Here is a 25321-nt window from a genome sequence, read left to right as displayed (position 1 = left end):
GTCATTGGACACTTCCACCTCATAACAGCAGGTTAGTACTGTAGTGATCCAAGCAAATACTGCACATAGGTGCCAACTCCCTGAGGCCCTGGGTGTCCAAGCACCCACAAAATTACTCACGGAGGGGCTGCGCACCTACAAATTTCGGATCTAGGGTCATGCATGCTGCATGGGCACCCACGGCCCCGGGCACCCACAGTCGCAGCTGGTGCTCCTGTTACTGCATAGTTCTTTCAGAGGGCTAATTATTTCATGGAAATGCTCCCATTTCCTTGGAGCTCTTAGGAGAAAAGTACTGATGTACAAACAGCTAAGATCAACTTTCTTACAAGTTGCTAAAGGAACCTTCCTGATGAAGGAAAAGAAGTTCCCTTCAATGATTCTCATTCATACTTCCATCAGGGGTAAGACAACATAAAGCCCCAGGGCCATATCAGGCACCTCAAGACTTTCTTGCAGCCTGCACATAGCCCTGCTCTGCTATCAGGCATCCATTTGCCCGTGTTCTTTGTTATCAGAAAACATTATTCTGGGGAAAGTCTTGCTGTGCTGGCCATTCACTGTGAATTTTGAGATACAGATAGATAGCAGTAGAGATAGATACACACAAACACACACACACACACCCCACTATAAATCACCAAACCTTTCTAAATATAATTAGAACTAATTTCACTCAAATATATATTTTTATATCATTTTCTCTTCAGATTTCACTGGACCACTTTTAATATACACCCTTAGAAGCAAAGAAATAAAGTTAAATGACTTCAGCTGCGAAGTATGCGTAATATCATTTGTCATTACCCCTGAATACTATTATTCATGAGAGTGTCTAAACTGCTATTATGTGACTACAATGTCCTGCATATCAGCTCAGAAATTGTTAAGACTCTCCTGCAGTTTCCCCCATTTGCAACAGCAGCTCGTGCTGGTCTGTGCCACTACATTTTGCAATTCCATGAATTCTTCCTGTAATGCTGATGTAATTAATTCCTCCAGGACCCTGATTTTTATTAGAAGCGCCAGACTTGTGCATTTACAGCAGGAGATTTTCCTTTAACTTTATTTCATTTGACAGTTCATTTATAAGGGCCTCCTCCACAAGATCTCATTTTTTCCTTCATTTGCTTTTTCATCAAGTAATACACTTACTCATCTTGTCACCAGCAGAAAGCCACTCAGGATTCCAGGCCCATGCCCCAGGGCCGGCCCTACGGCCAGGCTGGGTAGCGCAGGGTGCCAGGGTGCCCTCCCGCCGGGGGGGGTGCCATGCAGCTGCGTTGCATGCTGAGGCCGCCCGCCCGACCACCACGCAGCAGTGCCCGGCAGCCATGCTGCGCGCTGAGCCCGCCCGGCAGCCGCGCAGCAGCGGCCCGGCAGCCGCGCTGCGCACTGAGCCCGTCCGCCCGCCACGGTGGGAAATGGGGCGGGGGGGCACCCGCCGCACCACGGCACCACGGCTGCTTAAGATGGCCCTGCCAGGCCCTGAAATGACTTGTATGTATCATATATTTTTATGAGTTACACTGAATGGAGATTTCTGCCAGGTCAGCATTTTCATCTTGCAGTGCTGTAGTGACAGAAGTAGCCAGATCATATGCAGTTTTTGCTTGAATGGAAAACCCATTTTATATATGTAAATACAGGAGAAGGCAATTGTCAAAAGGATTTAGAAATCAGGACAATTTTTGAAGTCAGGCACAGGTTACAGTATCTTAAGAACCTAAGCAGAAGCCTGCTAGATCAAAGCAAGGATCCATTTAGTCCAGCATACGGCTTCCCACTGAGGCTAACCAGATACCACAAATAGGAAACCACAAATAGGTCATGAAGGAAGGCAATACATCTCAGACTGTTGCTTCTGAACAAGCAGGTTCCAGGTAGCCATCATAACTAATAACCATTGATTGACAGACTCATGGAGCAAAATCAGTCTAACTGCCTTTCAAAGCCATCTAACCTAGCAGTGAGTTGTATACATTATTTTTGCTTTTGTGAAGTACCTAGTTTCTCCAGAATCTGCTGCAAAATACTGTAGTTTCATTGAATCACCTCAAATTCTGGTTACAGTAGAGAGAAAACTGCTCCCTATCCACTTTGAGAACACTATTCATGGTTTTCTATCAGGACCTCCCTTGCTCACATTTTTCTAAACTAAAAAACCTAAAATGTTCAAACCTTTCCTCATTTGGAAGCTGCTCCTAACTCCTTGTCATAGTTGCATTCTTTTGCACTTTTCCTACTTCTACAATATTATAGATCCATAGGCTACTATTGACTCTAGCTAAGCGTTCAGTATTCTGTCATTAAAAAACCTGAAAATTCTGTTTGTCATGCAGTCAGGACAACTTGTATATACTTTGTATGGAGAAGCAACCAGTGAGGGGTATAATCTGACCAAATTTTTGTTTGTTTATTACACAAATTCATACGCTGCTTCACAGTTTAAAGCTAGCTACACACTGAACGTGGTAAAAACTGAGCAAAACACAGATATGGATGTTCTAAGAAAAATAAAATCAATTCAATGAACTCTAAAAGAAGAAAACAGTCCACCCAAACTCTAAAAAACAGTGAGAAACAATTGCATCAGATATAAAACTGATCTTCCAAAAATTGCCGAGTTGAAAATCTTGAAAATTCTGGTGAAGAATGGATAAGTTATATATCAGTTTTTGCACTACAGCCTTCACAGTGCAACTATTTTCGTGCCTACCAAAACATCCATTAAATTTACCCTGTTGGCACTTTAGATTGTGTCAAAAATTGAATGATATTGTGCCTTTTGCCAGTTTAGTAAAAATCTGGGGTGTATTGCTTAAGTTTTGAGAATTCAAAGTTTCTATTTTAATCAATCATTTAAGTGAGGCAGAGGTCGCCAACCTTTTTTGGACCCATGAACACATTTGCAAACAAGAGAAACTGTCATGGGCACCACACATTAGCAGAGTGCATTGGCTGCCTATGCAGAATAATGAGACAAATTGGGGTGATTTGAGGGTCCACCCAGCCCCCTCCGGGGTTGAAGCACAATGTCAATAAACCCCACTGGGTAGGATCAGGGCTCCCAAAAGCCTCATGTCACTCTCTGTGTTTTTTTCTATACTTTTCTGAACTCTTAGCTTTATATTTTTCTATATCTCCTTGTTTCTCTAGGTCCGTGTACTTTGCAAGAAGTGAGGCTGTGCAAAATGGTTCCTGCAGAGCATTGAAGAACTCTGGGTTGTTTGTTAAAGCACAGCAGTGGAGGATTAAAAAAAAAAGTTTGAAGCATCATTGACTTTTTATAAATCCTGTGTTGCTCTGCTTTAACACACACATAAAAACAGAGCCTCATGCTTAAGGTCTATTGGAGGCCTGAGGACACAAGCAAGTCCTGGATTTATTTATTTTTAAATGTACAAGGAATAATATAAAATACTTGGCCACCTATTAATTATTTTAAGGTAAAAAAGAGCAAAAAACACACCTTTCTCTGCCTCCGTTGAAAACATGACGTTACTATGAATAGTGGAGTTCTAGATGGCCTAATAAAGATATTGCCCTAATACAGTTTTTATAGAGGAACTCTCCTGACAAAAGCCCCTTGACCAATTTGTCTGAAATTTGGCAGACTTTATTCACCTATAAATTTGTGCCTGTAAATTTCATCCACTTTGGACAAAAGGGGGGAAAGGAAATCACCATTTTAAAACTCCTCATTATGATGAATGAAGACCACAAAGCTTTGTTTGATCTCAAAGCAGAGATCAAAACTTGATAGAGCACAGAGCAGGGGTGCCAACCTAAATAAACTATTGGGGGACCCAGGTAACCCCTGCCCCACATAATTGATCATAAGACGTGGAGCATGCACACCATTTGAATGGCAATTCCACTCAACTGGGGGGGCTGGACCCCTCAAATATTTTATTGGGGGGAGCCAAAGGTACCTTGATCCCTATGAGTTGGCTCCTATGACACAGAGTGAATAAGAAAAGGATCAGCTTTTTTAATGCACAGATACTAGGCCAGTATTGGGTCTTATGCACACACCCCTCAAACAAGCTGTGTAGCAGACTTCTTTCTTTCCATGATGGGAAGGACCCTGTGGACACATGGAATGTCTCTGTGGGTGTATGTTCACCCACTGGTGCCACATTGCTCACCCCTGAACTAAGGACAAGTATTGTGGCACATGACTGCTTAATTGATTGAAGCCTGCCTCCCAGAAGAAGAAAACAGCTGCTGTTGAAGTGAGCAGGCTGTAAAGTGGAAGACAATACACAGGGGTGTAAATGCTGCAATTGTGCAGACTCATTAACATACGTAATATAACCCTAAGACTGCAATTTGAAGAGAAGAGTTGCTGAATGGCTAATGCACAGTAACTGATTGCAACAGAGCACCTGCGGATACATGTATAGAAAAATAACAAATGAGATAGTGTCAATGCAACCTCAGTTCACTTCTGCAGGAGGACCTTTGCCTTAGATACCTCTTCTAACCAGAATGATCAGATTATTCCCCTGACCGTGCAATCAATCTACTTAGAAGTTAGGCTCATTAAATAAATTGGTAATTACTCCCAGGTAATTGTGTACAGGAATGCAGCCCAAATATGCTGTTGCTAGTTTCTGTTTCTACTCCAGTCATTCATGACAATGAACCAGAATAGAAGCCTGGAAGATCCAGTGAATGAGTGAGTGAGGAAATAAAGACTGTTTCTGATTTATGAGGGAGCAGGAAATAATTCCATGAGGCCCTCTATAATGGCTAGAACCTATGTCATATAGGTAACATAGTGTTGTGAGTGGTTGAGGGCTTAGGCTGTATGCCTGTCCCTCTTCTAATTCCTGGATGCAGCTGGAATAGCCAGGCCAGTTTCTTGGTAATGCCTCACCAAGCATGTGGGTAGGCCTCCCCTCCCTCAACTGGCTGGTAGTTAGAAGGACAAAAGCCAGAGTTTTGTGAGAGAGAGCTGGGCTAGAAGCAAGAGGCATGCAGAAGCCTGAGAGGGAGAGACATACTTGATATCTGCTTGAATCCAAGGCTGTGACTATGGGATACACAAGACCTTCTCAGGGCATTAATGCTCTGAGCCCCTCCATTGTAGGCTCAGATTGAATATATGTGTAAATAAACCATATATCATAAAGACACCACAGTCTCCGCTGTCCCTCATTACGAGGAAACTGAACCCTGGGTCTGTGCCTGCAACCCCTGGAATCTTGCACCACTCATAGATTGGGATGGCACACAACAATATTCAAATCTCATTAAAATTGGCTTACATATCAACGTGCAATAGAATACAGGCCCGGCTCTAGGTGTAGTCCCGCTGGTGCGGGGTGCCAGGGCGCCGGGCTGGCAGGGGGGCGCTGCGCGGCAAAGCCGCGTGGAAGCCATGCTGCACGCTGCGAGGGCGGGGGCGCCAGAGCGATCTCAGCGCCAGGGCGCCCGACCTGCTTGAGATGGCCCTGATAGAATACAATGGATCTATTCAAATATCTGCCTAAAATGAGTCTGAAGTACTAGAACTAATTGGAAATAAGTGGATTATTTCAATTATTATGAACTGACTCCTAAGCCACTGCAAAGAAAGTACTACAAAAGTCAGTCTTCCCTTCCAGAGATGTTTTGAAAATGAAGTAGGGGGAGGGGAAGACATTCGTACAACAGGGATTAATGTCAGTTGGAGTGAAATAAAAGGAAGTTAACTTTAAGCAAAAAAGGGGGGGACTTAAAAGGAAACCAGTAGTAGATCATATAGAGTTTGTTTTGGCCTGTACTGCTGCCTACGAATTCTTGACCTTGGTGCAAAAAGAGCTATAATCTGCGCTGCAACTCCTCCACTCTTAAAGTCTTTGTAAGTGTGACTCATAGTAAATTTTCAGCATTAAACATGTTTACTACATCAAACTGCATGATACAGAAAAGTTCACAATGTCATTTTAATAGATCCGCAAATGTTGGATATCTAATGCATGTTTGGAGTCAGTGTTTCTTTGCCTTCTGCGCCTGACCATCAAACACCAACACAACGTTCTTGAAAAACAGATATTATGTTGCAACTAGGGTTGCCAAGTCAACAATTAGGAGATTCCTGTCTGTTAAGGGTTATATAGAACGAACTAATATTTTTTTCTCAGATACAGCTTTCCTACTTAACAGTTCAGCTATGACAGGAGAAGCTGGTATTTGGGCAAATTCCCAAATATTTCACTCATGCAGCATAATCCCATGCAAGTTTTTCAGACCCGCTCAGTTCAATTCATAAACTGCATATACACGCAGCCTTTCAAACATATAGGGCTTGTTTTTTTCACAGTGTGCTTTTGTACGTAACGGTTTGCGATTGTACACACCTTCAAACAATAACTTCCTCTAAAGCAGCAGCTACTATCTGTGTTGTCTATGCACACCGGTGGGCATGTTTTTGAACTAGTGCACACTGGTGTTCTCTAGACCCCTCTCCTCAATTAGTATGTCCGCTGAGTTCAGGTACTTTTCGCCCTTTCAAAAGAGAGAGGCTGGAAACTGGTGTGCCGATACACTGGTATTCAGAAGTATACAGAGGTGAGTAAGTCACTGTACTGTTTCCTATTTTACTTATTTCGTTCGTTGACAAATTAAACATGGTGAGGGGGAGTGGCACAGCCCTGCAATGTCAGTAGGTCTACCCCAGTAGGAGGTGACCTGACAAAGCACTCTCTCTGTACACACATCTGGAGCAAGTGCTTGAGAAGTGCATGCTAGGCACAAAGCAGGTTGCAACGGTTTCAGCAAAATGTTCTTTGGATTAGCAAATAGTGCAAGATGGGGATGGCATTGGGATGATGTCATGCATAGGTAAAGGTAAAGGGACCCCTGACCATTAGGTCCAGTCGTGACCGACTCTGGGGTTGCGCGCTCATCTCGCATTATTGGCCGAGGGAGCCGGCGTATACCTTCCAGGTCATGTGGCCAGCATGACAAAGCCGCTTCTGGCAAACCAGAGCAGCACATGGAAACACCGTTTACCTTCCCGCTGTAGCGGTTCCTATTTATCTACCTGCATTTTGACGTGCTTTTGAACTGCTAGGTTGGCAGGAGCTGGGACCAAGCAACGGGAGCTCACCCCGTCACAGGGATTCATGCATACAGCACTCCAAAAAGGTACCGTATATTCCGGCGTATAAGACGACTGGGCATATAAGATGACCCCCAACTTTTCCAATTAAAATATAGAGTTTGGGATATACTCGCTGTATAAGAAATACGACCCAGCGTATAAGACGACCCCCGACTTTTGAGAAGATTTTCCTGCATTAAAAAGTAGTCTTATACGCAGGAATATACAGTACCTGAATCCAGCACTGGCTGCACATTATCACACAGTGTGTACACACACCCATAGATAAAGGAGCTATCGTGGCAACTGCTCTTGCTACAAGGAAGAAACATTTACTAAAACTAAAGGAGGACAGGGGGGGAAAGTCCACCATAATATTTGTACTGTGAAAAGTTGTAGGATTCCAGTAGGAAGCTAAGGACATGCACAGATTGGAAGTGAAGCTTCCTTGAAAAGGGAGGAGTGCAGTTAGCATAAATGCCACGGTGCATCTGCAGCAGCCACAACTCAACACCTTCCAGCAGTTTTATTAAAGTGCTAACCAAGTCAGTAGGTGCTATGGCTTTTTAATAGTTATTGAAAAGTACAAAGGTACTTTCACCCTATGCTTTTAGATACTTTGACGGAACTGTTTTTAGAAATTGTTTCTTTAGCCATGGATGGATCAAGCTGTTAAATGGAGGGATACTGAGAGATACAGATTTGAACAGCTCTGCTCATGTTATAAACTGCAAAATGTATCTGCTTAGTACATAATCTGGTTGCTTTGTCAGAATTATGAGAACATCAGCGTTAAATAATGTTTAGTCCACAGTTGCAAATAAAGTTTTGAAAACACACTGTAAATTATATTTTAAACCTCAAAAACAAAAAAAATGGTGTCAATTGGGGCTCTAAAGACCATATTTTTAAACAGGCCCTTGTCCACAGTACTAGGACTCTATGTTTGCAGATGCAATGCACCAAGCCATGGTATCCCCATTCCCTGCTTCTTAGCAACGTATGCACAGAGCTGTCATGCCCCTTGGTATAGTGGACGAGGAACACAGGGGAGCAAAGCTCTGATACTTCTCTGCATAGAAAGAGCAATGGTGTAATATGCCAGGACTTCATATGCCAGAGTTGTAAGGTTTTTTTGGGGGGGAGGGCAAAATGGAAAGGCTCACCCAGTGACTAGCTCAAGTTCACTCAGTGAGTTTGATGTCTGAATTGAGATGTGAACCTAAGTCTCTCCAGCCCAAATCCAACACGCAAACCAGTACACACAACACATACCCGTTGCCAGATCACTATTCTATGACTGCCATAGATGATCTTAATAAAATGGGTTTTACACTACGTACTGCTGCTCTTTGGTGGAGTGTAGGTGTATCAACAAGCTGCCTGCATTTTTGCATTTTCCTCAGGGAGCGTGGCTGTGGGAACTGTCATGAGAAGCTCCTGCACTTCAAAATGTACTGCTACTTGTTATGCCATGGCCTTCAAAATGGAAATAACGGAAGCATCAGAGTAAGGACATGATGTAAGTGAGTGGAAGCACGCCACTTTCTTGCTTAGGAACCAAATCTTCTGGAGCCTGTTCCGCACTCCTTTGCTATTGGGCATTCTGAAGTGTCTTGGCATCAAGGGGTTTTCCATAGGAGGGTGGTTCTGTCCAAAGAGGGCTCCTGTGCAGCTCAGAAGGCTTACTACCCAGTTTGATCAACATGACTACTATCTCTCAAATAATGAAAGTTATCTTATTGAAATTCTAGCTGTTATTAAGTCAACAGGATGAAGTATTTTTTTTTGATAAACAAGTTACTGTGGTCACTGACAGGAATTGTGCTCAATGAGTGAATGTCTTGCCAGCCAGTCATTAAATATTATTAACTGTGCTTCCAAAGATAGTATCCTTGAGGAATGTAGTCATTTCAGTTTCTCAGAGTTTGCTCCTCAGTTTTCATACTGAGTATCTTCATATCTCCACAGTGAGAAAGCAAAACTAAACAAATTCTCAAATAAATGAAGAAGCAGGTTAAGGTGGCAGAGGCATTTTGATAACATGCATATAGTATTTGGTTTGAAATAGTAAGTCCTATTGAAGTGGTTCCTATGGAGCAACATCCTGACTTGTAGTACGGGGGGGGGCTGTAAGCAAGGGGAGAGAGGTATGGGCCCCTCAACCAATCAAACCGGAAGGTCAGCTTACGAGAAAAGTAGTTTGCAGAAGGCTAATGCCACTGCGAGGCGTTTGGAGTCAGCAAATCATTGTTCTGCAAGAAACACTTGGGCAACCTAAAGCAGAAAACCGCGCGGACTATGTGCGAGGCGAAACGGGTGAGAGATGCATTACTTGGGCAGAAAAGAGCTACCCTTAATCCGACAATAATAAATGGGACATAGAATCTAGGCAGCCTATTAGAGCCGAAGTCTTGGCTACACAATGCATCTCTTTCCGCTTCGTTTGCTGCCGCATTGCTTCTGGCACCGACTGCTGAGCGACAAACAGAGCCTAGAGGATACTTTGTTCGGTTCCGCTAACTGCTGACACCCCAGCCCTGCTCCACACTCGGATCTCACTCATTAAGCTTAATGAAGCAAGCGCAGCGCTCGGCTCCGGAACTCCTGCAGAGCAACACCTCCGAAGGAGGAGAGGCGCTCAGGTCCGCGCGCCCCGCCCCGCCCCACCTTGGCCCTCCTTACAGGACCCTTGTGGGGTTTCGTGGGGCGGAGACCTTTGATCTGCCCTAATCTGAAATAATGTAAGGGGCACAGAAGTCCCCGCAGCCCTGATTTACTGGAACCGTGTTCAGGAGGTTACCCAGCGCAGGCAGACTTGGGAGCAGGCGCCTTTAGAAACGGTGGAACTGACTACTGTACTAAACAAGCCCAGCAAAGAAAGAAATTACGGTGTACCACAGAGGTGCGCACTGCGCAGAGACGAGATTTGCTCCCCACGGTTATTCCTGTGCAACATCTCTCTCTCTCTCTCTCTCTCTCTCTCTCTCTCTCTCTCTCTCTCTCTCTCTCTCTCTCTCTCTCTCTCTCTCTCTCTCTCTCTCTCCCTCCCTCCCTCCCTCCCTCCCTCCCTCCCTCCCTCCCTCCCTCCGATCCATGCACACACACACCCCTTTTCCCCGCGTCTCCTCCTTCAAAGACTTTAAGTCAGGCTCACTAGCAAAGGGCCTTTTAGAACTGAGCGGCACAATATCAATCAGTAGAGTTAGAACAAAAGCCCGTATCTCTCTCCTTTGCAGGCGTACATTGTTTTTGCGCGCGCACGTTTCTTAGCAGCTCCCTAGACATGGGACTGGTTCCAAGTTCACCAAAAGTTGAAGTATAGGTGGGAGAGAGCGGAGAGGAGGGTTTTGTTCGGGCTCCTAAACAAGCTCAAAACAAACTTGAAACGTGCTTCCCTCTTCTCCCCTCAGCCCCGGGGCCGGGCCCGCTCCACCATAGCTTCAAAGCAAAGGGCAACAGCTACCGGTTCCAAGGCAAAGGGTAGCAGATGAAGGTTGTTTTGATTTTTAAACGCCTGCTGGACGGGCCACCACAAAGCTGAGCCCGGATAGAATGGAAAGGGACGGTTTTGTTTAAAATCAACACAGTGTGGATGGCCTTGAACAAGTCACATTTTCAACCTCGGTTCCCCCATCGGCAGCGAAAAGAGAGGGGAAGGAAAAAGCTTATTAACGACCAACATCTCCTGTACTGGTGTTATTTCAGTTACTGCATCCCGCATACGACTTTGAAAAAATGAGAATATTATTTTGCTGTGAAACCCCGCAGTTTGATCTTTTTTCTCACAGTTGGTATCCATCTCTGGTAAGAGGCCGTTTGCGCTGATTAAACTTTACATCCCCAGAATTCCGGGATGCTGTCTATCTCAGGGACGCCTTGACATTTTGAAGTAGCTCCTATTTGGTCCTGCCATTCTGAGGTGGTGGAAAGGAACACACCCGGATAACTCCCTTCCTCCTTTCTGTCAGAGAGATGGACTTTTGCCACAGACCAGAATGGAGAAAAATTAAGGAGCGCATCCTTTCCTTTGGCTTACTAATTAACAAATGAAGAGCTCCTTAATTTTCCATATCACTGACAGACCAGGCACCCAGCACATTTAAACTGAGTAATACTTCTGTCTCCCGCCAGATTGGTCCCATTAACTTCAGTGGACCCTAAACTGAACTTGCTTCCAAGGTCCTAGTAAACTGGACTGTGAGAAAAGGATTGAGTTCCTCTCTAGATCTGAATGCAGCTTTATCAGAGGACAAGACACAAGGCCTTGGATGAAACACAGAATAAACCCAGTTGTTCCAGGCTTAGCACCAAATACAAGTAATTAATGCTCTATAATCTATACACCCATTTTGTGTCAAAAACCATTTTTTTAACTGAAGAGGTTGGCTGGTTAATTGGGACATGAAAGCTTGGGCTACCATACATTTGTTCATCTTTAAAGTGCAACAAGACTCTTTTTTCTTTTCTTTTTTTTTGCCTTTGCTGCATTGTATTATCAAGACTACTCCACTTTAAATGATAGCCACTGTTAACAAATATGGGCCTAGAGCCACAAAATCCTTTCAATGAGAATTGAATGGGCTCCTTGGAAGGAAAGGTGGGATAGAAATCTACTGATTAAATTTTTAAAAAATTGCAACAAGAGTGGAGTAATTTAAAATAACAAAAATAGATATGGTGTTTGTTTCATTTATGTACCACCCTTCATCACAAGATCTCCGGGCAGTTTGAAGAATAAAATACTTGTTTGCCAGACGGCAGGACTAGAATCAAGGGTAGAAACCGCAAGGGAATAGATTTTGGCCAAACATTAGGAGACACTTTCTAACTGCAAAAGGCTGTTCCATAGTGGATGAGACTGCCTCTGGTTGTGATGGGTTCTTCTTCCCTGGAAGTGCTTAAAGCAGATGCTGGAGGTCAGCCTATCAGGGATTCTGGTAAGGAAAGGCATTGCCGATCCTGCATTAATCAAGGGGCTTGGGCTAGATGCTATCCAATGCACCTTCCAATAACATTGCCACATCATTAAAAAAATAGCAAACAAATATAAGCATCTAAGAGCAACACGGTTTTCTGTCCTTGCATTTTAACATTGACAGCTATATTTTGTCAACTTTAATTCTCTGAAAGGAGAATTAGAGACATGCTAAAGTTAGATCTTCCTCATGTTATTGGAGGCCTAAATATGAGAGTTTTGTATAAATAAAGTCTGGTGAGGTGAAGAAGAAAGGAGGAGGTATAGGACAGCAATTCAACTTCGGAGGCGTTTGCACCAACAATAAAGCTGTTTTGCCAATATCTGGGAGGTGAACTGTACACAAGAGAACTGGAAGATGAAGAGACCAGAACTAAAGGCTTCACACCTGTTGTATGGGGTCCTCAGGAGCAAAGCCTGGCTGCCCGTGCAACTGTCCGTGGGGGTGTGGCAGCCATAGACAGGAGGAGGCACCGAATATTGCTGGTCACCTGCAGACAAACCATAGAGAAGTTACTACCCCACAGCAGGGCTGATTTTCATGCTCAGAAGGGTTAATGCAGGGGTTCCCAAACTAAGGCCCGGGGGCGGATGTGGCCCAATCACCTTCTAAATCCAGCCCATGGACGGTCCAGGAATCAGCATGTTTTTACATGAGTAGAATGTGCCCTTTTATTTAAAATGGATCTCTGGGCTATTTGTGGGGCCTGCCTAGTGTTTTTACATGAGTAGAATGTGTCCTTTTACTGTATTTAAAATGCATCTCTGGGTTATTTGTGGGGCATAGGAATTCGTTCATATATTTTTTTCCAAAATATAGTCCAGCCCCCCACAAGGTCTGAGGGACAGTGGACCGGCCCCCTGCTGAAAAAGTTTGCTGACCCCTGTAATGTGACATCCTGTAAGCTAGAGGAAGGGTTTTTTCTCATGCTCAGGGCAGGGGGCACCTGAGTCTCCAATTTGGAACCGATAATTATTTCCATTTTCAGTAGATATTTCATCATTGAGTAGAACAGAGCTAATGCCTATAGTTATTTCTAAGCTGTGTAGTTGTTGACAAAAATCTTACGGAAAACAGGCAAACACTACTTTGTTTTTGCAAGTGTTCCGTCAGATCCCCAGTTCTGTGAGAGCTATCGGATGATAAAGCCTTAAAAATCTCCCTTCAACCATAAACCTGCAAAGTGCTTTTTTCTCAGCCTCCCATTTGTCACATGGAAGTAAGACCATAGGAAGCTGCCCTATACCAATTCAGATAATTTATTCATCTAGTTCAGTATTGCCTATAACACTACATTGACTGGCAGTGTTCTCCAGGATTTCAGACAAGGGCCTTTCCCACCTCTACCTACAGAAGCGAGCCAGAGATTAAATTTGGGACTTTTTTGTATGCAGCACGATTACTCTGGTGCAGGGGTCAGCAAACTTTTTCAGCAGGGCGCCAGTCCACTATCCCTCAGACCTTGTGGGGGGCCAGACTATATTTTTGGGGGGCAATGAACGAATTCCTATGCCCCACTAATAACCCAGAGATGCATTATAAATAAAAGGACACATTCTACTCATGTAAAAACATGCTGATTCCCGGACCATCCGCGGGCTGGATTTAGAAGGTGATTGGGCCGGATCTGGCCCCCAGGCCTTAGTTTGCCTCCCCATGCTCTGGTGTATGCAGTAATACTGGCCAACTTTATATGGCTGTCCCAAACATGACTTTATTAGGAATTGCTCCCAGGTAATTGTGTACAGGATTGTAGCATTAAGACTTCCAATATTTGAAACACCTTTTGTAAATGCTAAGAGCATCATCCAAGCAAAAGACACTATCAAGCTTGAAATCCCAAGATAGTTTCAATGGGATTTGCTGGATTTTGACTGCTTTATGCTCTGAATATTTAGTCAATAATATTACAATAATGTCCAGCATGTTTATTCAGAAGTAATCCTTACTGTATTCAATGCAGGTTGTTCCACTCTTACACTGGAATAAATCCCACTGAGTTCACTGAGACACTTAGGCGCAGTCAGGCCTACCGGTAGGTGTGCACTATTGAGGTCATATGAGCTTCAGGAAATCTACACTTGCCTAGGCTATGATTAATGTACTTTTATGTGCACAAGACCACATTTGTGTTCCGTTATCAATGGTGTAATTTCTGAGAAGGTATTTTGAACAGCAGTGGAGTTTTTATGGGCAGACCACTGTCATCCTGATCATGATTATCAGTACCACTAACCTGTTCGCTACTTATTTGTCTCAAAACTACTTCCGTTTGGTTCCTAGAAGCCTAAGTAGTTACCTAGAGACGTCTGCTGGACGATGGGATCCTCGTGCTTGAAGGAGTGGTTTGTAAACTGCGCGGCGTGGTGAGAGGGGGTGTGGCCATAACTTGGAGTTCCATCAAACGCCACCGTGCCGTAACCTGCCAAGAGAACAACGTTGTCAAGAACCAGGAGTTGAACTTTCTCATGAAGCGGCTTCCTGCAAGAATGTCCCCTCCCCGGACAGGCAGGCGTCGAAAACCTGAAGCCCCCGCTGGTGGCTACTTCCTTCGGGAAGAAAGAGTCTGCTCAATGAACCCAGATAAACCCACGGCGTGACCAAAATAGTTCTCTCTGTGTTTATGACTGTGGTGCGAGTCCATTCTAAATCTGGTCTTTGGGGCTGTTTGCGTCACTTTCTCCGTCATTCCTTAATTCCTGAATTAGCATCCGAGCTCGGCCTAGTGGAAGGTAACTCTTTCTTCCCATAAACATCAGCACACAGGCTGCTAGTGGCCAAGAACTGCTGAGGGGAATCATTGGGTGTTAAGAGATCCTTTTACATGCGAGGCGCATGTCTAATTACTTTCCCCCCGCTGTGCCTGCCTCAATTCTTTTTTTGTAAAATGACGGCAATGCCGCTTCTCTCTGTCTCTCTGGGAGCAAGGAGGACTGAGTAGGACGCGCTCAGGCACGCGCTGCAGGAGCTGTGGGCAGGGGGGAGAATCTTACAGTTCTAAGCACTTTATTTTTTAACGTTGATCTCAATGTGACTTGCCCCCAAGTCATAACGAGATCATAAGTTTGTTTACTAGGAAATGACTTGTGTTTGGAAATCTAGGTGCCAAATAGGCTGTTGGGATGGCGAGTCTCAAAGGTTGTTGTCAAGACTAGTCAAGCCTGGGATCGATGCTTCGGTGGGAAATTAGGAGTCAGGCGTTTTGGCTACGCCTGGAAAGGGCAGGCCGGTCGCTTCTCGCAGTGAGCGATGCTTTCATAAATTCTTCCTCATATTTAAGAGAAAGTCCCCCGTCTGTAGAGCAAACTCGTCTGCCGTTTCACATGTAAAAGGTACCCTTTAATCTCGCTCTCTCTTAACTTCTCACTTATATTATAAGATTAACTTTCTGAAGAGCCTGCAATAAAAACGGCAGGCCGTTAAATGAAAAATAGCCTCCTACTTTAAGCGAAAATTGCTCGCTCAAATAATAATAAACAGCCTATTTAAAAAAAAAACCGGAGTGAATTCAGATGGAAACGGATCGCCTCTAGTGACCTCAGGGTGACACCGAATCGTAAATCAGGCGTTTGGACACCAACTTTCATTAATTACTTGGAGCCAGTTAAACAACTTCAGCTAAAAAGTAATTACAAAGTAATATTATCTTTGAGGCTTCTCGGCTCATCAGCATTTACCCCAAGACCAAAGAATGTTTAGTGTAGCCCTTATGAGATCTACCCTTGGTTTCCCAACCACACGTTATGTTGACTTAGAAATATATTTTAAACTCTATGCTTGCAAAGTTCTTAGTTATACTATACTTAAAGACTAGCGTCTTCTCAACCCCCCCCCCCCTTTCAAAACCACCGTTTATTTAGAGAACACCAAACTGGCGGCATGGGGGCAGGCAAGATTGTGCAACACACGCAGAGAGGGAAAGCACCGCTGCACACTTTCCTGTGACATGAGCTTTCCTAGGGCAACAGCCTACTTCGCTAGATGCATCTGGCGGACTCCTGATGGAGCGACCGTTCTTTCAATAAGCAGTAGATCGGGGGTGATCATGATGGATATTAGACAGATTGTGACAGAACTCGGACGAGAAGGGCGAAAGGGAAATTCTTCCCGACCACTCAATGACAACCCAAATAAAGGCAAAAACACATAAAACACAGAAGGTTCTTGTAGAAGACAATTTAGACCTCTAGTCTTAAACACATATCTGTGTACTGAGAACAAACATCCTTAGTATGTTTACGCAGAAGTACTATTGATTTCCTAAACGTGATCCCTGGTAAACTTGCCCACGCTTCAACCATCCTTGATAGTGAAAACCCATTGAAATTCATTGGATGAAATCTGGACGCCACCCGCGTTGGTTTATTCTGCCTGTGAACCGATTTACGTACCGATTGGAACGGAACTTATGTTATTATTTACAAATTTAGGAAATCGGAGTACCGGGCCCTTTTGCTTTAGTGTAAATAAGACCCGGAACGTGAAGGCATTTGCTTAAGAAGTAAATCTCACGGCTTTTAATGGAACTTGGCTCGAGAAAACAATGATTCGATCGTACAATTAAGCTCTTGTCCTAAAGTACTGTTGTGCTGGCCTCCTGGAGTGCCACATTGATGCCAATGGCACTGATCCAGATGAAAATTATCTACGCGGATTGCAACTTTTTTGCTTTAGGATCTCAGCATAAAGTAGATTGGAGTACCTGCTTCCGGTATAAAATGTTTGCAGTGGCTCCTATTCTTGCAAACTTTTACAGTGAGGTAGATTTTACAGTAAAATAGCTAGATTTGAATCGATCTGTTTCCACTGAAGTCAGCAGGACTAAAAGCCGGTCCCGAACCTGAACTTATTTCTGCTGAAGTGAGTCTAAAGGCCGCCTAGTTGGAAGCAAGTTTCTTTGTAGCACGATATTTCCTCAGCAACTGTTTTCTCGAAAGCAAGAGTCACTGTGCTCAATTGGGCTTAATCTCGAGCAAGTGCGCATAGGGTTGCAGCTCCAGTACAGTATATCCTAGATCTGGGTGTAAATGGGCTTAAATCACAGTGTTTACAGTGATATGGAATGGGCTGCATTCTTATATTGTCCTCTCTGGAAAACGCGGTTTCCTCAAGCGCTTTTGGAAACTGCTCTTCCCCACCCCTATCCCTGCCACAGGGGTGCAAAAATGTTTGGGCCTGAAGGGCAAGGCAGAGAGTTCCCTCCGCAAGAAGCGAAGGAAGGTACCCAGCACTGTTCTCCCCTTGCCAGTCGGCCAGCGGTGGAGCAGGGAGCGGGAAGCGCCTCTCCAAGACTGCTGCGTGCGCCTGGCGCGTTTTGTGGCGCGCAGCCTTCCTTTTCCCCCCCGGCGCACGGACGGCGTTGACAGCCGGTGCCCAACCCTTGCACTTCCCTGCTGCAGCTGTCCCGGCCTTCTTTATCTCCGCTCATAACCCACAAAGCAAAGGTTTGCCTCCTCCCTTTCTCCCTCCTCTTTCCTTTTCAACTTTCCCCGAAGCACTGACACTTCAGATCTGTTCGTTACTCTTGGCCCAGCGTGCAACTTTATTGGGTGACCTTCACAATTCGACTCGGAGCAGAATGATGTTTTGGCCACATTTTCCGGTGTTGCCTGACCCACAGCTTCAGGAATGCGATAAGGGGACTGAGTTCTGAACCAGCCCTCTGATAGCGAGGGCTCTTTAATTAGGACTTTATCGGAGGCCGGGCTGATTAAAATGTGCTGAAAATAATTGAGACCTGGACATCTGGCGGAGAAGGCAAATCTTCTGAAGGGATACAATTGTTGGAGGAGCCCAGCTGCATGGAAGAATAGAAGCGACGGGGGAGGGGGACGCGGACGGGGCAAGAGATTCAAAGCAGGAAGGTTTCCCCCCCCCATCCTTGGCAAAACCGTCAAGGTAATATCTTTCCCACGGTGGAAAACTCGTCTGAAACCTAAACTTCAACCTTGACTGATTCAAAGCAAGAACATTATATTCGTGCCCAAAACATTGTTGGCCAGCTTCCCCAAATTCTTCCCAGCCACCCAATGAAACCTTGGTGTCCTGCCATAGTGCTCTCCACTGCCCTCTCTTGCATTGGCCTGGTTCGAGACGCTGGTGGTTTGTTTTTATTCTGGATTATCGTTAAATTTCTTCTCTACATTTTTTTTAAATCATACTCTTCCTCACCGTTGGTCTTGTGATGCAGTAATTAAAACAAACCCAGCATATTGTTATCACCCACTTTCTCACTTTCCAGTATATAAAGATCGGGGATCTAAGTTTGAATCTAAGGTATCTGGACGAACCTGTCACTCATCAGGACCAGGACTCACGTTGCCAAGAAACCCATATTTCTCAATGCGCCCTTTTGAAAATCAAAAGTATGGATGTACTTACTTTCATCATATCAGAACAACAGTTATAAGAACTCGAATTCTTACTTTACAAGCATTAACTGCCCTACCGAAGTAAATTATTTTCTTTCGCTATTCTGATTTAGTATAATATATAGCCTCTGGCTTCTGACAGAATTACAGTGTCTTGGACGTAGGACGTATGGACAAAATGCACGCCTCCAAAAGCGATTTCTCATCATTAAACAAGGCGAGGAGAACTAATGCAGTTGTGGAACTTCTATTTAACACTTTTCAACAACACTAATCTGATTGATTAAAAACAGAATATAAACGTTGCTGTTGATTAATGTGTCCACGGGAAAGCATGGATTTAGGCTAAATTGTGCTAATTTTCCCTGCATTCTTTTAATGTTAACAATTACATTTCAACTCTTTTCCTATATCTATACACTTCAGCTAATCTATAAAGATTCTTTTGCAATAACTGACAACAAATATCTTTCTGGTCTCACACACAAAAAGGTGTAAGAAGGGATGTGAATTTGAATCGACAAATGATAAAGTGATATAATGCAAAACAATTCTAACTGCAATGAGAGAATTCCAAAGCAATGTTCTTCAAAAAAAATTACTGTGTATATTATATATGTTCACAGGTATGTGCATGCGTACATACTGGGAGAAAGATACACGAAGAACATGCAATTGGGTCAACATAGCAATAGAAGTACTCTGAGGTTCTAATCACTTATATCTGAGTTTGCTTATTTCCTTCGCCTTCCCAATCGATTTTCCTTTTGTGTTGTGTATTTTCAAATTGCAAGTCTTTGTCTGGGAGCTTTTTCTGAATGAGGAGTGGAATAAAAATAATATCTAAATGAAAATAAATGAAAATCAACTGGTGGCAAACAGGTTGGCAGTTCACATCAAAAGAAATTGAATTGCACTTCTGTTCCATTCTGACAGTTCTGATTAATTTAACTACTCTCCCCCATGATACACAGAAACCCACACATTATATAGGAATCGTCATCATCATGTGGAATTCGCTAAGGAGTCAGAAATTGTCAGACCCAATAACCAAACATCAGCATTCCAGTAGGGCAGGGTCCATAAAAAATTACTATTGACCCATATGCAAGAAATTGATTGGGGGGGAGGGAGAGAGGTTAACTGTTATTTAGAAAAGGAGTGTCTTCCCAAAATAATGAAAGAGATTGCCTCCCTAACCTAACATTTTGCAGGACAAAGCTCTAGGTCTTGAAACCCGCCAACAAGGTAACACTTCCTAAAAATGATTTTTAAAAGTTCTCTCTCTCTTCACTTTATCCATGGAAGTGTTACAAATTTTAGCCATGCTGATTTGGTAACTTCCTTAAAATATTGATAAACTGAGTAGTTTCGTGCAAAAGTAAAACTTGGAGAACTGTAAGAACTGCGTGAACTACTGTGAACTGTTAATTCGATTAAATGAATTCTTACTGGAAATTACTCATATTTTGGGCTGCTCTGCATTGTTCAAGAACCGCATTTTCAAGAGACAATTGCAAAGTAAGCGAAAGGAGGTCCTTCGCTGTTCTCAAAGATGCCTTCCCTCCAAGACACTGTTGAGAGCCTCAGTCTGTGTTGTATTGCAACAGATCAAGTTACAGAAGCAAACACGAGTAATTATGGAATTCACAACAAATGATTCTCTGGAATTCACCAATAATTATATAGTACTTCCACTTCGTGCATCTGCTAAAGTAGGCTATTGACTAGGAAAACTCAGGGCACAATAAACTGTTCAGGTCACAAACAATCCACCTGGAGGTTCCCCCGAATTTATTCGGAGCTGCAGTGTTTAAGGTTAGGTCCCACTAATTCCCAGTAGAGGACACGCCTTTCTCTTTTGCATATAGGAATCTAGATGAAACCAAGAATAATTTAGCATTTTAGTTAAATAATTGTTTCAAGCTGCTTCCAGTTTTACAGTCACCTGTTTTCCTGTTCCTAAATAGACGAGCAGCCGGAATAAGAGAACCAACAGAGCCCCATACGTGTGTCATATATTATATATGACATGCCTCGATTCAAGACAAATTTCCTTGAGCCAATGGGATTCTATATATTCTTATTTGGACGTGTCCTCTACCGCAATCAATAGAATTTATATGTCTAGGTCAATTTATTTGTTTAGGCTGCAGCAAAGTTTCCGAGCTTAACTGTTCTCATAAACCCCCAAGTCTGAAGAGATAATAGTGCAGTCCTACACACGTCTTCTCAGAAGTAAACCCCACTGACTATCCTGGTACTCCCAGGAAAGTGCGTTTAGGATCGCAATTTGAGTCCTATGGATTTCAACAGAACTTACTACTACTACACACTTATTGCTGAGGATGGGGGGTACTGTTTAGTACAGCCTTCCTCTGAGAACTTAGACCTTTTAGACGGCAGCTTTAATATATTCCTTTACAGCTATTGTGTAAAAATTGTTATTCAGTCAAGCTCTGCGCGGGGAAAAAACCTGCCGGGGAAAAAACCCACTGGTTTCAGCACAATGCAGGTTTAGCTTCTCAATATGAGCAGGTCAGCCAATTGCCTAATGTTACCTTTCTCCCACCCCAGCCTTTAAAAAAAAAACGCTGCAAGGAAAAAAAACCCATTATATGGTAATTCCCACCATCTCCAGTGTTTATAGACTGGCAAAAGAATCCTGCGTGCAAGCTGTACAAGGTAGTTTATGGAATTTAGTTCCAGTCAAATCAATCTTAAAATTCCTGTTGGTAAGTGTCATCATAGCTGCCAAGTTTTCCCTTTTCTCGCGAGGAAGCCTATTCAGCATAATGGAAAATCCCTTAAAAAAGGGGATAACTTGGCAGCTATGAGTGTCATTCCCGCGGTTTGGTTTTTATAACATTAACCAAACACTTCGCTGGGTAATCAAAAGCGCAATTATGTACTTGACAGGATATCGCCAAGTAGCACTACAACCTGTTAGCTAAAAATGGAACGAAGTGGGCGTGTGTTCAGGGCACGGATTTTAGAGTTTTACTAACACCAGGCACCACTGGAGTGAGAATATGTAAACGTACGCTAACTGACAGGAAAACTGATATCCCAAAGTGGAACTGTTAAAGATAATTTACACACACATACACGGAGAATTTTTGCACATTGGGTAAGGAAAAACAGCAAGTGTTCTCATAAACTCATTTAGGCTGCAATCCTATGTACAACTACATTCCTGAAGTACAGTTATTAGAAGAAATTAAGTCCTGTTGAACTCAGCATTGCTACTAGGGTGGAGAAGTTTATTTTCCTGAAACACCACTGAATCTCTCTCTTTGAAGGCCACTAGGAAAAGAGAAGTCTGCGGAGTTTATGCCATAGCTGCCAAGTTATCCCCTTTTTTAAGGGATTTTCCCTTATGCTGAATAGGCTTCCTCGCGAGAAAAGGGAAAACTTGGCAGCTATGGTTTATGCTCATCCGGTACTTGAACAGCCGGAAAGGCTAACACTATAAATGGCAGCTACCACAAAATCAGTGCTAAGTGTTCCACTGACTGTACAGTAGTGAATCTGGATCGCAGCACCCAAAGAAGCGCCCGATAACTTCCACCCCCTTCCTTCCAGCTTCACGTGGAGCGTTAAATGTCATAATTGTTACACGTGGCAAGGACCGCAACTGATTAGAACCTCCGACGCTTTGAATTGCAGTTTTGAAGCCCCGAACCCTCAAACCGCTTAATATCGTAGTAATTTCTCTGCATGTGGGGGGGGGGACTATAATTCACAACGCAATATGGATAGGACACAATTAAAGGCATGCCCCCATTGTCGCCTAGCTCGAAAGTATTCACCTGCCGCCTGCTTAATCCGGTACCTATTGCTTTTCCGGTAGTCTGAAATGTGAAATTCCAGAGCGGCGGAACTTCACATTTCTAACAACCCGATTTTTACTTTCCTTTAAAAGCAACTCCCGTTCGATTCCACATAGACATGGCTGTCGTTTTGACTAAGAAGGGGTATATTTACAATGCAGTCAAACCAACAATGCGCATCCCTACAATGGTTAAGATTGCTGGCGTACTCTGTCTGGGCGAAGTACGGCTGAAATCCTATGACAGTGACACTCCCTCGGGAGGAAGGCTGCAGCGTGACTTGCCCCTTGAACTCGGCGGTACTTGCTTTCGCGTGGACTCGCATTGCAGCACGTGTGAGTTGGATGGCCCAGTGTTAACATTCCCACTGAAATATCTAGATATATATATATGCACAGGCCACCGTATATACCAACTCTTTATATAACAGCACACATATAACGCACAGCCCGTGGCTAAATGAGGAGAGTGGGGTTAGCTCAATAGACCGATGATTAGGTCTGCCCGCCTGCGAGACTGGTTCTGATTCGGGTTCCCACGTTTGCCACCGCCGGCTTGTGGTCCAGCAATGGCACCGTCCGACGGGAGCATCTTCCAGCCCTTGCTGTCAATCACTGCGATGGAGGCTAGCGAGAACCCCCGAGGCAGCCAGTCACGCTGGCGCGCATACGCGGCGTGTCCAATGGACGCGGCGGCCTTACCTTGGTTGCGGATGGCTTGCTGGCTCTCCAGGCAGTTGGGCAGGTAAGGGCCGCTGGGGAACATCCTCGCCTGGCTGGCGGGCGCTTGGCTGGGCGGCGGCGGCGGGGGCGCGAAAGGGCCGTAGCGGCAGGCTCCGGCGGTGCCGGTGAACTGGCCGGAGAAGTGCACCGTGAAGGCGCTCAGGCACTGCTCCTCGTGAGCCTCCGTGGCGCTCCAGCTGGGCTCCTGCTTGATGAAGGCCGAGTGCGGCGCCAGCGAGCCGTACGACGCTCCGGGCGGGAAGTCCAGCACAGGCGCCCACTGCGCCGCGCCGCTCACCGGCATGGGGCAGTTACCGTTGCCCGGTAGGGAGGGCACGGCCGGAGGCAGCAGCGCGTTCAGATCGCGCACGTCGGAGCCCATGGCGTCGCCGCAAACTTTCCGCCTCGGCGCCGGGAACCACTCGCTGCCGCCGCCGCCGCTACTGCCGCCGCCGGCGCCGCCGGGGCCGGCGCTGCACTTGCTCCAAGCGCTCGGGCCCCTGCCCGGGTCCGTCTGAAGGCACCAGGCGGCCGAGCCGAGCCCTTTCGGCGACGCGGGGTCCGGGTTGGGCACGCAAGTCCCCGGCTCCAGCCCTGCGGGAGCGGGCAAAAGCGACAGCGCAAGGTTGGTCTCCAGGGTCGCCTTCGGGTCCGGCGGACAGCGAAGTTGAGGAGAGACAAGAGAGACAGAGCGAGTGTGAGGGAAAAGAAAGGCGAGCGAGGTAACAAAAAAAGCCGAGCGTGGGACTGGCGGGAAGCGGCTGAGGGGAAGACCTGGCCTGCTGAAGTGGCTGCGCGGGAGGAGGGAGGCGCGAACTGACTGACTGAGGAGCCGCCTTGAACTTCTTACCTCAGCGGCGGCTTTGCCCTCAAGTCCCCAAAGCTCAGCTAATTGAGAGAGGCGAGCCGCGCGAGGCGGCAGCGGAGGAGGAGGAGGAGTCAGTGGCAGCAGCGGCAGCGCGCGGGAGCTCCCTTCACACTTCGCTCGCCGCCTCAGAAGCACTCACAGCCCCGGGGGCAGGATGGGACAAGGCATTCGCCTCTCGTTGCCGCTCTCCCGCCATTGCGCGGGCGGAGGGGCGGAACACCAAGCCCTCCCGCACCTCGCGGAGTCCTGAATTCAGCCACCCGTCCGAAACACACCCGGGTTTCTTTCCCAGGCAAGCTGGAGGCTGCTGAGGCGAAATGCTCGGAGGCTGGCTTGGCTCAGTAAGCGGCTTAGTTTGCGAAAGGAACTTTGACAAGGCTCAGGGAGAGAAAGGGCACTTGGAAGCGAAAGATGCCCAATTCAGCGCCCGGCCATTCCAAGGAAATGCCCCTCCCTGGATGAAACCCTGGGAGACAGGGCGGACAAAGCTGAGCCAGGCTATTCCCACGGGCCCACATAACACCTGTTCTCAATAATCATCTTGCAGTGGTAAAAACAAAACAAAACTAAAAACCGATCTTGTAGTATGGCAGTCCTTACACTTCGGAACTCCCTGCCCCTTGACATCCGTCATGAACTTTCGGAGAGCTGCTTAAAACATTTAGGCCAGCCTGTCAGGACATGGAGAAGTTATGTGTGTTTTGATTTATGTTTAGCTTATTGCTGATTTTAGTTTTTGAATGTTTTGATACCGGCTTTTAACTGTATCTATTAATAAGGTTCTCTTGGGGTGGGTTGTAAACCGCTTGGAGGTTTTATTACAGTCAAGCGATGCTCAAAATTTGTTAAATAAGACGGACCAGGAGTTTTAAAGCATGCCCTGCCTGCAATAATCCTAAACACGAGGTGCTGGGAATTATAGCTCTGTGTGAATTGTAGCTCTACAGTTCCCAGGATTCTTTAAATGCATGCTGTGTCTTGGCAGTATGTCCGTCCATCATCTAGAAGCACACAATGATTTAATTTGAGAAGTTCTTAAATTAAAGACATCCGATTGGGGTCGCAGATTCCCCTAATGCGCCCAGGGTTAAGTGGCACAAATATACTCCATCCTCTTCTTCTTCATCTCATATTCATTAGATTGGCCGGCTGCCATCCGAGAATGCTTCTTCCTGAATTTCACTGGAGGTCGAATCCTGCTTTAGGGCTCCCCCCGTGTGCTTTTATGGAAGCTGGTCTAGCTAACGATGGCCTTAAGGAGTTGGTGAAGCTCATCTTGCAGCTCTACCTCTGAGCTGCGAAACAGGAAACCTCCGATTCGAATCTCACCTCAGCCAGGAGGTCTCCCTCCCTCAACATACGTGGGTGTCCATCACCTTCCGAGCCAGTTAGACGAATTACAACCCGTTTCTAAGAACTATCAAGGGCACCGAACACTATATAAATGCTAGT

The 25321-nt window shown here is 45.2% G+C and overlaps 1 protein-coding gene across 4 annotated transcripts in view; it reads right to left on the bottom strand.

The window, feature by feature from the left end:
• Window positions 1-24063, bottom strand: part of WT1 (WT1 transcription factor) — a 52260-nt gene extending 28197 nt beyond the window's left edge. The window contains exons 1-3 of one of the 4 annotated variants that reach the window (XM_035122153.3): window positions 22981-24063; window positions 14375-14497; window positions 12463-12565 (exon numbers count right to left, since the gene is read on the bottom strand). In XM_035122153.3, the coding sequence (XP_034978044.2) occupies window positions 12463-12565; window positions 14375-14497; window positions 22981-23383 (629 nt within the window). In that variant the 5' untranslated portion in view covers window positions 23384-24063. The remainder of the gene's footprint in view (window positions 1-12462; window positions 12566-14374; window positions 14498-22980) is intronic. The other 3 variants (XM_088653751.1, XM_035122069.3, XM_035121989.3) reach the window with 3 other exon arrangements.
• Window positions 24064-25321: the final 1258 nt, after the last annotated feature.

This window comes from Zootoca vivipara, chromosome 1 (assembly GCF_965207765.1).
Source record: "Zootoca vivipara chromosome 1, rZooViv2.hap1.1, whole genome shotgun sequence".
NCBI classification, from domain to species: Eukaryota; Metazoa; Chordata; class Lepidosauria; order Squamata; family Lacertidae; genus Zootoca; species Zootoca vivipara.
The sequence above is the reverse complement of the archived record's forward strand: the minus strand, read 5'-3'. Positions and strand labels throughout refer to the sequence as shown.